The sequence below is a fragment of the Acipenser ruthenus genome, chromosome 3 (assembly GCF_902713425.1).
Source record: "Acipenser ruthenus chromosome 3, fAciRut3.2 maternal haplotype, whole genome shotgun sequence".
Taxonomy (NCBI): Eukaryota; Metazoa; Chordata; class Actinopteri; order Acipenseriformes; family Acipenseridae; genus Acipenser; species Acipenser ruthenus.
This window is the reverse complement of record NC_081191.1, coordinates 97,705,316-97,721,059: the sequence shown is the minus strand read 5'-3', so window position 1 is coordinate 97,721,059 and position 15,744 is coordinate 97,705,316. Positions and strand designations below refer to the sequence as shown.

The 15,744-nt window shown below is 38.4% G+C and overlaps 1 protein-coding gene across 3 annotated transcripts in view; it reads left to right on the top strand.

Annotated features, from left to right (window-relative positions):
* Window positions 1-15,744, top strand: part of LOC117394691 (cyclin-Y) — a 58,453-nt gene that overhangs the window by 28,577 nt on the left and 14,132 nt on the right. Inside the window, exons 2-8 of one of the 3 annotated variants that reach the window (XM_033993145.3) lie at window positions 5,764-5,838; window positions 8,125-8,145; window positions 12,711-12,745; window positions 13,956-14,056; window positions 14,149-14,184; window positions 14,348-14,405; window positions 14,535-14,654. In XM_033993145.3, the coding sequence (XP_033849036.1) occupies window positions 5,764-5,838; window positions 8,125-8,145; window positions 12,711-12,745; window positions 13,956-14,056; window positions 14,149-14,184; window positions 14,348-14,405; window positions 14,535-14,654 (446 nt within the window). Of the gene's footprint in view, window positions 1-5,763; window positions 5,839-5,861; window positions 6,384-8,124; window positions 8,146-12,710; window positions 12,746-13,955; window positions 14,057-14,148; window positions 14,185-14,347; window positions 14,406-14,534; window positions 14,655-15,744 lie in introns of those variants that run through there. The other 2 variants (XM_059019393.1, XM_033993146.3) reach the window with 2 other exon arrangements.

Sequence of the window (15,744 nt, the reverse complement as noted above, 5' to 3'; positions counted from 1 at the left end):
TTTAATTTTCTTTAATCTCATTCAGTCATTGACAAGACCCAGTCATGTGTGCACACATTAAGTTGCACCCTTTTTAGTCCCCCATCCTCCACAAATTTCACCCAAAACCCATTTTCACTAAATATGTATTTACTTGAAAGACCTGGTTAAGAATAATCTGCTGTTTTGTTTAACGTACATTTACAGATGCCTACATGTTTTGTTTTGTGATTATTTAGGAGTGCTCTGTTGAACAGCTGGCATGAACAGTCACTGTAACCCTGTGATATGCTAATTCTTCACACTTTTGTGCTGAGATTTGACACGCACGCACACAGATACACAGACACACTCACATGCAAGCGTACACACACTGTAAACTGAAAGGCGGTATTATTGCTGTTGGATTGGCGCCCTGCTATGCTTGTTAGAAAAGCTTGTAAATTAATTGCTGTTTTTTTTTCCTCAGCATAAAAAAAGACACATGAGACATCTGCTCCCCTTGAAATGTAGCCGAGTCTTTTTGATGATTCATGTCTGTTAGGAAATAAAATTCAGAGGAAACCAAATCGATTTACAGGCTGCTTTTTAGTTTTTTACCTTTTTTGGGAGCTCAGGTGCAGTTGTCCAATCACACGAAAGCACAGGCTCTCCTCATCAGTATCTTCAAGTGCATCTTCTCAGAAGACTGAACCATTTACATGATGCAAGTTATAATTTGCTCTGTTCTTATGTAGGTTTTATTGTTGGTGTTGCCAGGTAACTAAATAGCAATTCTGCTGGGTCCACAAAAGCATCTTAAAAGACATCTTCAATTGGTTCTTTGTTGTTATGTAACTGATACTGTTATTGGTGAAAAAAAGGGCTCTTTTCGATTGCAACAGCTTTGACAAGTGGTATCATTTCAATAATAACAATAATCCCAGCAGTGTAAACCTAATGCTTTCAAATCAATTTTTTTTACCTTTTACTGTATTTGCACTGCTAACATCATCACTGATCCCTTTTCCTTTGTGTTAAAGATATATATATATTTTTTTTACCTTGCTATGTTCTGCTTTATTCAGTATAAGAGCCTCTTTTATAACGGAATGTGCTTTTGCAGGTGGGTGATGCTCTAGAGTGACAGCCATCGATTGTGGGTGTGATGGGCCCCAAGAACAAGCTCACAGTGGGCGGTACAGCTAATTGATTCATTAATGCAGTGGCAACTTGAAGCCTGTTCCCGCCAGACATCAGAATCTAGGCAAGGTTGCGCAAACCAGTAGCTGGATGGGAGACATCTAATAAGAACAACAGGACTTAACACAACAGGGATTGAAGTAAGACTCCTATTGCAAAGCACACTAAAAACTTGATTAGCCACAGTGTACAGGTAACAAGGTCAGGTGTGTCTTATTAAACTCCTAGTAAAACCAGGAATGGATCAAACTGTTATGCAATGGAAGACTTATTTCCATCCCTGCCTATTTTGAACACCACATCAATATGTAGCGATATACAGTAACTGCAGTTTCTTTCAATGGAACAAATGCCTCCACCTGCTGACAGAAATGTAGTGATTTTGATTTTGTGTTCTCAAGGATATTACAGGGGCAATGGAACCTGGGTTTTCTGCACACCTCTATGCTGCGAACATAAATACATCTTTTTTACATAATGTTTCTCCAAATTAGAAGTCCCACATTTATGTGAAACAACAAAGCAACACAAAATTGGGAATACCCTGCCTTCTTAAAGAGTGTATGTGTATTGTACACTCTCTGCTGCAAATCGCTGGAGGGCAAATTTAAAAATGATAGAGTTTTGATTTCCAGCTTGTATGAGCTTGCTAGGGTTGCCTCTTGGGGGTGAGGGTGGGTGGGTGTATGTGTGTATGCAGAAAGGTGTGTGCTACAAAGGTGTTAAGAGAGAATAAATGTGAAAGCACAACTGTTTTCCTCCCATTTATCACTGATATACACTGGTACGGAGATCTCTGTCATAGTCGACAGATCTGAATGTATTATTCTAGCCCTTCAGAGCAACCTTTTTAAATAAATAAATAAATTCATGTGATGAAGGGTCTTGTTAACCTGATCCCACTTTGTGGTATTTTGTACATCAAGCAAACGCTGAGCACAGGTGTTGGTTTCCCATTATAGATAAGGGTGTTGATAGTCAGTTTTTTTATGTTGGTTGCAAAGATACGCCTTTTGTTAAAAGCTTGTCCTATGTATTTCAGTTATTTTTTTCAGGCAGAGGGAGTCATTTTGTATTCTTTATTCTTATTATCACTTATTCTTTAAATATGTTTATTTGATGAAAAGAGTATTGTAGTCGGTGAAAGCACAGGACCAGTGAAAATGTGCAGCGATGTCTTTCAGCAGTATCTGAAAAAAATAAATTGGTCTAGGCATCATGTTTGTGCTTTAGAACACATTCTACTCCAGGGGTCTACCCCATAAGAATAAAGAAATATGGACTTAAGAGTTAAGTCTATTTTTAAGCCAGCATTTGAGGTTAAGCCATGCTGTTATTTACTTGACTTGCTGGCAGCCTGTCGGTTGAAGAAATAACTGTGGTGTTCACCTCTAGCATCTCTGAAAATATACCATCGGATCATGAGGGTAAATAACACTGCAGCAGCAGCAGTGAACCCTGTAGGATGACAGCCTGTGAGTATAAAGGAATGAAACAGATGGGTCTGTAACTGTATCTTTTTAATGTCAACAAATCTGCGCTAAATCAAATGTAAGGTTCAAGGCGAATGCAAATAAACTTAAAAAGAAGCTAAAAATTCTGCAAGTTGGGAACTGTAAACATAAGTGCTGTAATTTTATTATATCAATCCAGGCTAGTACGAATTCACTTTAGGTGTTCTATGACAATAGGTGAGTGCAGTACTCTTAAGCCATGATTGACGTTGTGTAAACAAGGTATTTTATTGTTCAGTTTCCTTGCTCGGTGCAGGTATTGCTTCAGTTGTCTATTTCAGGAATGCAGTCTTAGATTTAGCATCCTGTCAACCAAGCGCCTATTATCAGCCCTTAACCATAAAGTAGTCAGCAAGATAGATGCTGTCTTGACCCTTTTGGCTGAAACTGACTTGCAACAGGGAGATGCAGCTTTTATATATTACAGAATACCCATGGCAGGTGTTTCTCATTTCTGAGTTGAAACTGACTTGGAAGAGGGAAGGGGTAGAAGGTAGAATAACAGCAATAGGGCACAGTCATTGTGTGTAAATGACTGTAGTTTGAATAGCAGTTTCACTTGAGACCCAGACATTACAAACCTATATTGTCTGAACGCTAAGCACTGTTTGTGTCCCTGTGGCAATGTGTGTAGAAAATGTTAACACTTGATTAACTGCTGAAAAGGGAGAATGCCACGTCTTGGCTAGGCATCAGTTCAAGGGAAACACCTGCTCAAAGCTGTATGCAAGAGTCAAATGGCGATGATAATTTATCCTTCCCTTCCTCTCTCGACTCATTCCTGTGAAACAGTCTGGACAGCTGGTTAGCCACACAGACTAGAAAGGTGGAATTGCTTGGTTTGGACATTCTGCTAAAACAATTTCCTTGTGAGCAGAGGTTATACAGAAAATGAGCCATTAAGTGTTTAATAGTATGTGTATTTGGTACATTTTTTTTTATTGTTTATGCTTAAAACATAATTTGCCATGCCTACTGACTATTCCAGTAAAAATTATTTCTGAAAAGACTTCTGGTTGGCAAGTACGCAGTTAGTTCTTCTGATTTTCCATCCAGTGAACTATCCTGCCTATGGCACACTGATAGTCTATCTGTGGGCAGTGATCAAGTATTTGTTTTAGAATTTCAATAACCAAGTTTGTAAATGGCCTGGATATTACATAGTGGCCTGAGCCTTGTAGTATTTGCTACACTGGTAATGCCTGCTGTGCTGTCTGTGAGTGCTTGTTATGCCACAGAGGCAGAGCTGACTGTGTGGTGGATGTCAGAAAAATATAAAAATAATATTTTTTTTAAACAAGACAGGCTGGCAGAGTGGCAGGGTTGCCACCAATGACTTGGTGCTTTAACTAAATGAGCTGCTATTAAACCATGCAACCCAGGAGCTAACAATAGATACAAATGGCAAAATCATAGGTGAAAAAAAGCAAATATATTAAATGATTACTTTTCACAAGCTTTTACAAAGGAGGATACAGACAACATGCCCCACATGTCGACCTGTTCCTATCCAGTTTTAAATAACTTTAGCATAACCGAGGCAGAAGTGTTAAAGGGACTAGGAGCTCTTAAAATAAACAAATCCCCTGGGCCGGATGAGATCCTTCCAATAGTACCCAAAGAAATGAAAGAAGTTATCTACAAACCGCTAACCAAGATCATTCAACAGTCTCTTGACACAGCGGTTGTACCCACAGACTGGAAAATTACAAACGTAATACCGATCCACAAAAAGGGAGACAAAACCAAACCAGGTAACTACAGACCAAAAAGCCTGACGACACAAAACTAGGAGGAGTGGCAAACACTGTTGCAGCAGCAAAGGTCATTCAAAATGATCTAGACCGCATTCAGAACTGGGCAGACACGTGGCAAATTACATTTAATAGAGAAAAGTGTAAGGTACTACAAGCAGGCAATAAAAATGTGCATTATAAATATCATATGGGAGATACTGAAATTGAAGAAGGAATCTATGAAAAAGACCTAGGAGTTTATGTTGACTCAGAAATGTCTTCATGTAGACAATGTGGGGAAGCTATAAAAAAGGCCAAGAAGATGCTCGGATATATTGTGAAAAGTGTTGAATTTAAAATCAAGGGAAATAATGTTAAAACTTTACAATGCATTAGTAAGACCTCACCTAGAATATTGTGTTCAGTTCTGGTTATCTTCTTACAAAATGGATATTGCTGCTCTAGAAAGAGTGCAAAGAAGAGCAACCAGCATTATCCCATGTTTAAAAGGCATGTCATATGCAGGCTCAAAGAATTGAATCTGTTCAGTCTTGAACAAAGACTACGTGGTGATCTGATTCAAGCATTCAAAATTCTAGAAGGTATTGACAATGTTGACCCAGGGGACTTTTTCGACCTGAAAAAAGAAACAAGGACCAGGGGTCGCAAATGGAGATTAGATAAAGGGACATTCAGAACAGAAAATAATAGGCACTTTTTTACACAGAGAATTGTGAGGGTCTGGAACCAACTCCCCAGTAATGTTGTTGAAGCCGACACCCTGGGATCCTTCAAGAAGCTGCTTGATGAGATTCTGGGATCAATAAGCTACTAACGACCAAACGAGCAAGATGGGCCGAGTGGCCTCCCCTCGTTTGTAAACTTTCTTATGTTCTTATACAGAGAAGGAAATGACTTGGTGCTTTAACTTAATGAGCTGCCATTAAACCATGTAACCCAGGAGTGAACAATACAGAGATTCAGAGAAGAAAAGGTTTCAACCACCCTGTGGACTTCTCAGTAATCTGTTCACACAATTCACACAATTCACACAATTCACGCAACCTAATATTGTATGATATTAGTGCAGGAGTACAAAGGAGGAAAATGTTAATAAATCATAACGCCTTTATATTAGCAGTTCAGCTGCTTTCTGATTTTATGGGGATACATTTTAATGTATTTTGGTGGGGTTTTTTTATGCACAATACTGTATGTACATTTTAACAAACTAACTGTGGCCAACAAGAAATATACCTTTTATATGGGTTCCACTGCCATCTTGCTATACCGTTGTGTCCACTAAAAATAATGTTTTAATAAATGAGGCCCACGCTTTTTTTTCTTCACAGATGTGAATATGGAATATAACCCCTCAGACCATCCGCGAGCCAGCACAATATTCCTCAGCAAGTCGCAGACGGATGGTAAGTATTAACGGTGCAGTTTTACCAGTCACTGTGTTTAATTTGGCTGGAGTTAGTTCATAGAGAATCAAAAAGGGACACCAAATTGCAAGGCTCTATCAGCCATCATTTCCAAGACCGAAGACCACTTAGTTTGACCAATGATAGGCTAATTTTGAAGCTCATTCCGAAACGCTCTTGTGTACCTGGCTGACACTGTAAAATCCGTCTTGTCTCTGTAGGGAGAATGTAGTATTATTATTATTATTATTATTATTATTATTATTATTATTATTTGTTTACTTAGCAGACGCCTTTATCCAAGGCGACTTACAGAGCCTAGGGTGTGTGAACTGTGCATCAGCTGCAAAGTCACTTACAATTACGTCTCACCCGAAAGACGGAGCACAAGGAGGTTAAGTGACTTGCTCAGGGTCACACAATGAGTCAGTGGCTGAGGTGGGATTTGAACCGGGGACCTCCTGGTTACAAGCCCCTTTCTTTAACCACTGGACCACACAGCCTCCTTTGTGGAAGTGATACCTCTGCTCATGTTTTACATCCGTGTAAGTTTTTTTTATTTAGAGTCCTTGTTGTTTGGTAACTAAGAGACTATAGTGTAGGTGCATATATATATTTTTATATGTACACAAAAGGATGTTTCAGACAAAAGCTTTTCATCTGTCTAGAAAGAACACATGGTGCATGTTTTAAACCTTTTGTGTACATGCAAAAAAACCTTTTCATTTATACCTGCAGTTATACCTCCTATTATATATGCCTCACTGACATGTAATATTGATGTTACCTACTTCTTTTTTAAGACAACTTAAAATGTTCACAGGTGTCTTATTTAAAACCACGTTTAAAAAGCAGCGGGTGAGGGGGGAGGGGTGTGTGCATATTGTAGTGACCTCTCCCTGATAGCTGTCTGAATTAAGTAATATAAAGTCAAGGCTCTCTCTTGACTGGGAGCCTGAGTTTTGATACTCAGTAACTACCCCTGTATTATGTAGGGGATTCTGACATAACTTCCCAGAATTCCTTACAACATGCCTGTAGCACATCCTGAGGGGAAAGCACAGTTTAATAGGGTTATGGGAAAATGGCCTGCAGTATTTAACTTTTGATTCATTACAACACAAGTAATCAAAGAAATACCAACTTAAACCACAGAAACTCAGAGAAAGTAATGTGGTAAACAAGTTATTTGTGACGCTGCTTTACAGTAAAACAACACAAGGAGATTTTATCTGACATTTTCTCAGATTTGATGTATTCCTTATAGGGGCGATTATGAATAATCTCTTACTCGGTTATTATCATAGACAAGTATTTCTGAAGTGTTGAGTTTTTTTCTGTGTATATATTAAATAGCAGATATACTGGATCATTGTTCATGGTTAGCATGCTGAAAGGAAGGGGACATCACTGATAGTTTTATTGTGGGTGTGTCTATGTGTGTGTACAGTACTGTAGGTGCTTACTGGGCTTGTATTTGTAATGGAAAATTACTTCTTACAAAAACAAGCATCATTTTTTACTTATTTTTTACATTATTGTTGACTAGACCATCTTGACATTTCTTTAGCTCAATAACCATTTCTAAAAGCTGTCAAAACCAAGATAATATATTGACACGCCATTCCTCTGAATATTAATGTGAATACTAATGCTTAAAAACAAAACTAACTGTAGATCTTGCAGTTACAGACCCCTCCAGGATTGTTACGGTGAGGTCCCTAATTGTTTTACCACTAGGGGGTGTTGCACAGTTTATCACAGTGGCAAAGATTTGTGAAATAGACCCACATAATAAATGATCCTAGTAGTGAATACAATTCTACAATATACACTAATTGTTCATTGCAGTTCATTAGGAATGGATGTTTAAGCTTGCATGTGTGCTTATTTGAATTCATGACATTTAACACATTAAGTGCCATTGTCCTCAGTTGAGGAGAGGCAACTTCGTAATTTTTGAAGCATTTTTAACTGGTATTTAAATGTTATTTAAACGTTTTCTTTAACTATTGTTATGATAACTTACTCTACTTTTGTTAACTGCAAAAGTTAAGTCTAAATGTAATGTATAAAATGTAATAAGTACAGCTTCTTTATTCTCTATAAATACATTTTTTGTTGGTCCTTAATGGATTAAAAAGTGTTACCGACTTTCTGTACTTGGCAAACTATTTGTAGACATTCTATAGATGATGAAAACATTTCAGGTCACGGGGTCTTTACTTGAAATGCCCTCATTGTTTCAAAAACGCAATAGAAACAGCTTCGCCTTTTATCTTTCAGTTGCTGTACCCTACAAAAAAGGTAAGAGTTTGTCCCGGAACAAATGAATGTTTTCTTTTTTGTTTTTTGGAGGCTGAGAGAGTTTGGGACATCTAAATGCTTATTTGCTTTGGTAAAGAAATTGATCTGCTTCTGTGTACTTTTTTTTCTGTTTTGTTTTAGCGGCTTGTTTAAAATAATATTTGAGAAACAAAAGGAGTCTTGTTCGCTTGTGACCAGTGGTGTGTTTAGTAGCTGCAAAATGCCATTGTGTGCTCTGTGTAAGTTCCCTTTGTGCTATTTGTGCTATTTGTCAGCTAAGTTTTCTTATGCCATCTAAATTGGGAATTGTGAAGACACAAATGAAGGTAAACATTTTGAATGTTGAATATTCTGAAACCTTTACACACATTATACAGTATATGTTGTTTAAGACCTGCAAATTCACATACGCATGCACACACACACACACACAACATAAGACACTGGCTGATACCTAATTGTGTGTTTTTAGCTCAAAGAGGCCTGGTAAACAGTGTTCCAGTACTTCATATTTCTGGTTATTTAAACTAGTTAGTGACCCCATTTAGCAGAACTTGTTTACTGTACAACATGTGGTCAATTATGGACTTTGTGTAATGTACCTTAATGTAATAAACCATGTATAGTAATTAAGCTTCCCTGTAAGGGGAGAGTGTATGAATTTGCAAACCCACACCGACTCCGTCGCCATGAGTTTAAATCTCATGAACCATATAAGCTGACAACTTCAAACTTTCAGTGTTATGGAAACTCAGCCAAAATGTAACGGCGTCCTTCACTTTAACCACTTTGTCATGTGACTTTTTGGTTTCCCCGATTGATGAAAGTTTTGAGTGTGTGTGTGTGTGTGTGTGTATATATATACAGTGCCTTGCGAAAGTATTCGGCCCCCTTGAACTTTGCGACCTTTTGCCACATTTCAGGCTTCAAACATAAAGATATGAAACTGTAATTTTTTGTGAAGAATCAACAACAAGTGGGACACAATCATGAAGTGGAACGAAATTTATTGGATATTTCAAACTTTTTTAACAAATAAAAAACTGAAAAATTGGGCGTGCAAAATTATTCAGCCCCCTTAAGTTAATACTTTATAGCGCCACCTTTTGCTGCGATTACAGCTGTAAGTCGCTTGGGGTATGTCTCTATCAGTTTTGCACATCGAGAGACTGAAATTTTTGCCCATTCCTCCTTGCAAAACAGCTCGAGCTCAGTGAGGTTGGATGGAGAGCATTTGTGAACAGCAGTTTTCAGTTCTTTCCACAGATTCTCGATTGGATTCAGGTCTGGACTTTGACTTGGCCATTCTAACACCTGGATATGTTTATTTGTGAACCATTCCATTGTAGATTTTGCTTTATGTTTTGGATCATTGTCTTGTTGGAAGACAAATCTCCGTCCCAGTCTCAGGTCTTTTGCAGACTCCATCAGGTTTTCTTCCAGAATGGTCCTGTATTTGGCTCCATCCATCTTCCCATCAATTTTAACCATCTTCCCTGTCCCTGCTGAAGAAAAGCAGGCCCAAACCATGATGCTGCCACCACCATGTTTGACAGTGGGGATGGTGTGTTCAGGGTGATGAGCTGTGTTGCTTTTACGCCAAACATAATGTTTTGCATTGTTGCCAAAAAGTTCGATTTTGGTTTCATCTGACCAGAGCACCTTCTTCCACATGTTTGGTGTGTCTCCCAGGTGGCTTGTGGCAAACTGTAAACAACACTTTTTATGGATATCTTTAAGAAATGGCTTTCTTCTTGCCACTCTTCCATAAAGGCCAGATTTGTGCAGTATACGACTGATTGTTGTCCTATGGACAGAGTCTCCCACCTCAGCTGTAGATCTCTGCAGTTCATCCAGAGTGATCATGGGCCTCTTGGCTGCATCTCTGATCAGTCTTCTCCTTGTATGAGCTGAAAGTTTAGAGGGACGGCCAGGTCTTGGTAGATTTGCAGTGGTCTGATACTCCTTCCATTTCAATATTATCGCTTGCACAGTGCTCCTTGGGATGTTTAAAGCTTGGGAAATCTTTTTGTATCCAAATCCGGCTTTAAACTTCTCCACAACAGTATCTCGGACCTGCCTGGTGTGTTCCTTGTTCTTCATGATGCTCTCTGCGCTTTAAACGGACCTCTGAGACTATCACAGTGCAGGTGCATTTATACGGAGACTTGATTACACACAGGTGGATTCTATTTATCATCATTAGTCATTTAGGTCAACATTGGATCATTCAGAGATCCTCACTGAACTTCTGGAGAGAGTTTGCTGCACTGAAAGTAAAGGGGCTGAATAATTTTGCACGCCCAATTTTTCAGTTTTTTATTTGTTAAAAAAGTTTGAAATATCCAATAAATTTCATTCCACTTCATGATTGTGTCCCACTTGTTGTTGATTCTTCACAAAAAATTACAGTTTCATATCTTTATGTTTGAAGCCTGAAATGTGGCAAAAGGTTGCAAAGTTCAAGGGGGCCGAATACTTTCGCAAGGCACTGTATATATATATATATATATATATATATCTATATATATATATATATATATATATATATATATATATGGATGAGTTGTTTTTAATGACCTAATGACAAAAACTGAAAAATAAATCTGCTGATAATACAGAATGAGATGGTTGGTCAGGATGGATAGTTGGTGTTTTCAGGGAAAGGTGGAAATACAGGACTGTTTATTGGCCACTACTCGCTTTGGGATTAACTTGCACCTACAAACACCTTTTCCCTAACCTACTGCTGACCCATGCACAGGTTCCAGCTCACTCTAGGTCTGTGTGTGATCTTTCTGCGCCCTAGTGCTGAGAGCAAAGATGTGTCACTCTAGTTTGTCTTTTTTCTTTTTTTAATTGCTGTAGGTTGTAATTTATCTCCAGCACGACTGAAAGCTTCAACTGTGTCTTCTTTTTGTTTACCTTGATCTGTAGTAGGTATTACATTGGATTATGGAATTTATGAACATTGTAATTAGTTGATGCTTGTGCCATGTCTAGGCCCCTAGACTAAAAAAAAATGTGTTATCATCACCACAGGGGACATTACAGGTTTAGTTTCCATAAAGGTTTCTTGTTGTTGACCAGCTTCATTTGAGGAGAACCATGGAACTTTGTTTTTCGTCCTGCTAATTTGTAATTTTGAGCAGCTGTCCTGTCAAATCTCTGACAAGTAAAATTAAATCATTTATTTATTTATTTATTTATTTATTTATTTATTTCTTAGCAGACACCCTTATCCAGGGTGACTTACAATTGTTACAAAATATCACATTACAAAATATCACATTATAAAATATTACATTACAGAACATCACATTACAGATAAGAGCAGTTATAAGGTACAGTAAAATCAGTAGAAAATAAGATCAAATTCAAATAAGAACAAAGTAAAGAATACAGTAAATAATTACCTTTTAATAGCGAGTTCGACTAAGAGCAGTTAACTCATAGTAAACATATTTGCTTATACGAGTAAAGTCCAATAGGAGCTCATAGTAAGTACGATAAATGGATAAGAACAATTCAAGTACAAGAAACAGTGAATAGTTATAATTAAGAGCAGTAGTAGAGTACGGCAAGGTATGGAGCAGTTCAGTACGAGTACAAGCTGATGCAAGTACAGGTACAATAGAGCGCCATATAGTCGAGAGTAATGAGGTTTACAGATGCTGTCTGAACAGGTGTGTCTTGAGGAGGCGCCGGAAGGTGGTCAGGGACTGAGCAGTCCTGGTATCCGTGGGTAGGTCATTCCACCACTGAGGGGCAATGGAGGAGAAGGAGCAGGCTCTGGGAGCGGAGGGGGGTACAGCTAATCTACTGGTGGTGGAGGAGCAGAGGGGGTGAGAGAGGGTGTAGGGAGAAATGATAGTCTGGAGATAGGAGGGAGCAGAAAGATCGAGACAGTGATAGGCGAGTACAAGAGTTTTTAATTGGATGTGAGCAGCGATAGGGAGCCAGTGGAGGGAACGGAGCAGCGGTGTAGCATGGGAGAAACGAGGAAGGGAAAAGACTAGGCAAGCAGCAGAGTTTTGGATGAGCTGGAGCAGACGGATAGCAGAGGCAGGGAGGCCGGCTAGGAGGGAGTTGCAGTAGTCAAGGCGGGACAGTACCAGGGCCTGAACTAGGAGCTGCGTGGAGTATTCGGTGAGGAAGGGGTGAATTCTGCATATGTTGCTGAGGAAGAAGCGACAGGAGCGTGCCAGAGTAGAGATGTGCTGACAGTAGGAGAGGGAGGGGTCGAGGGTGACACCAAGGTTCTTGGTGGATGAGGAAGGAGAGAAGGTGGTGGATTCAAGAGGAATAGAGATGGAGAGGTTAGCTATAAATCTGATGGCTGTTGTATTATTTGCAGTTGGCTCGGAACAAATTCACCCTCTCAGCTGTCAACCAAGATTTACGACTGGTCAAGAAATTTTAAAACAAATGTCTTTCCTTTTACCAGGGATTGGCTGTTTTTTTTTTTTTTTTTTTTTTTTTTTTTTGCCAATGTGGTGCATTACGTACAAGGGAATAGTTGACTATTTCTGTGACCTCCCTAATTTTTTTCTATCTTTCTACAGTGAGAGAAAAACGGAAGAGCCTTTACATAAATCATGTAAGTAAACGACTTTAACTTTTCAACAATATAACTTCCATAGAAGTTGCAGAATGGCCTTAAGGGAGAGTTGAAAACAACATTTTCAAACCAATATCTTATTTTTTTCTTCATTTGAACTTTTGGTTTTTGCTTGTATTTCATTCTTTTATTTATTTTATTTTTTTTTGATCGTCAGCATTGTATTTGATAGTCAATTTGATACATATTGGTGGTTAAAATCTGATTTAATTAATGTCCAGTTTAGTTATGAATTATGTTTGCTTCATTTGAATTGTATAGTACCTTATACACTGGTTCACATGTAATTGCATGAAACCTAGAACCAAGAAATCATTTTGCACAACACAAGGGTACCAGTGATAATGTTAATAAGAAAATGAATTTCAAAGACTTCTAGCAGCATGCACTTTTTTCTTTTGTACCTACTTCCTGGGAAATCCTTTCCCTGACCCCTACAGGAACATCAGTTGAATCCAGCTGAATTTGGCTTAGCTGCCTCCCTTCAGCTCACCCAGGGTAGTAGAATGTCTGCAATCTTCATCCTGACAACTTTTTACACTTTTTACACCAGAGCACTTGTTATGGTTTGTTTTTATTTTTTTTATTTAATCGCTCTTCCTGCAGTGATTTAGAGGAGAGACCTCAAATCCCAGCGCACTAGAGCAGACATTTTGAAAAAATCTTTGAAACAGACTTTAAAATGATATGCTGACATGAGAATGTACCTGTCGGTGCCCACAAAATTATAGCTAGAAGAAAATCTTTAGGTCCTGTCAAAATCCTTCGGCGCACATGTGCACAGCTATTCTGTAGCCCTAGACTCACCATATGTTAGTCACCTGTATGTATGTATGTATGACTGAATATATGTGTGTGTGTGTGTCTCTCTCTCTCTCTCTCTCTCTCTCTCTCTCTCTCTCTCTCTCTCTCTCTCTCTCTCTCTCTCTCTCTCTCTCTCTCTCTCTCTCTCTCTCTCTCTCTCTCTCTCTCTCTCTCTCTATATATATATATATATATATATATATATATATATATATATATATATATATATATATATACACAGAGAATTGAGATTACTTGATTACGTTAGCATTCTTTTTAAAGTATGAAAGAAGTACAAGATACAGATCTGCTATCCAGTACCTTTTAACTGCAAGTGTGGTGTATTGTAACTGAAATAAAAACTATTGGTGTTATATTTTTTCAGCATCTACCAGGACAAATAAGAAGAAAGTACAGTTCCTGTTCCACTATTTTCTTAGATGACAGCACCGTCAGTCAACCAAACCTCAAATATACTATTAAATGGTGACTATAGATATCATATTCCCTTTAAAATGCATGCATTCTGTTCGATTTTGTCATTAACATTGGACATTAACAACTGTTTCTCTTTACAGTGTAGCTCTTGCAATATATTACCACATCAAAAACAGGTATGCATCTCATCTTCAGGGTTATTAAACACAGATCTGATAACGCATGCCCTGGTGTTTTGCAGGTTGAACATAATCTGAATATTTTCTACACAATTCTATTCTAACTTTGCTTGTTTCAGTTTGTGTGGTACATAATTATTTATTTATTTTTTGCTTCCAGAGATGCCGATGGAAGAATGTTATTAGACATTTTCAATGAGAAACTTCATCCGCTTTCGGTAAATTGAGAATTTTGACATTTATAAAACTGTATTTGAGTGTGTATGTGTGTCCTGAGGTTTTTTGTGGGTTTTTTTGTGTCATTATCTAAGAGAATAGCCTCCTTCTTTGTGCTGTCTTCCCTTCAGAAATCTGAACTGCCATCAGACTATGAGAAGCACGACCCGGAACAGAAGCAGATCTACCGGTTTGTGCGAACTCTGTTCAGTGCTGCTCAGCTCACTGCAGAATGTGCCATTGTAACATTGGTGAGTACAGGCAGCGTTGCCTTGCATTCGTCATCACAATGACCTACGCAGTATGTAACCTGCAGCGTGATACCTCAGTATTGCTTTAGCTTCTGGTAAACACCAGGAGAAGTGCAGGAAACAGTAACAAGAAAAGGAATTGAGGAACTGGAAATGCACTATTTTAATAACTGGAAATGCACTATTTTAATAATTATCTAAAATGTTTTAGCTTCCACCTTCTTCAGATAGTGTGGTAGATGGCTTGGTTTTTCTACCATGCTATCTGAAGAAGGCAGAAGCCAAAATGGTGTAGCTAATTAGTACAATAATGAGTTTTCAGTTCATCTACTTAAGTATTTCTAGTGATTTGATGAGTATCCTGATTCTCCTTGGATATTGAGCTGTTTGTAGTTTTTGAATTCTCTCTGTGTCTCTCTCTCTATACAGTATATGTGTGTGTGTGTGTATAATATATACTTCAAAAAGCAAGTGAGCTTTTTCTAAACTGTTGTGAAACCTGCAGATTTCCTGTACTGGAATTGTAGTGCCCCAGCCCATTACCATGCTGAGGTGCTAAGGAGGCCACACTTTGGTTGATCCCTGGAGCCAGCATTACACTTTAGCTTCAACACTGGGCCAATAGGAAATCCATGTTACCTGGCGGAGAAAAAACACTGCAGGCTCAGCTCTTACTCCAATGTGTGCAGATGTTGCAGTGAAGCTGCTTATTGGTCGGTCCCCACCACTATTTCATTTTATCTTAGTTAAAGCCGAATATTAGGAGGAATTAACTAACAGCTACTCTCATGTAATAAAATAACTGGTATTGGTCAATACTCTGCAGATGTGAAACTTTTAGTGCAAAATTTCAGGTGGCATTTGTCTAGGCTTGTGAAACACAGATAAGTCAGTCTGTAAACAGCAGTCATGTAATCTTAATTGTGTTTGTTTTAAACAAATGCTGTGCGATGCCTGTCATTGCCCTAACAGTAGCCTGGTCGGTTGATGAGCAATGCCTGAGTGCCTGGAAAAAGTCACTTTATACTGAACCCTTGTAGAGTGTACCCCCCGAGGGGACTGACAGATGCTCAGAGTAACAGAATAGGGG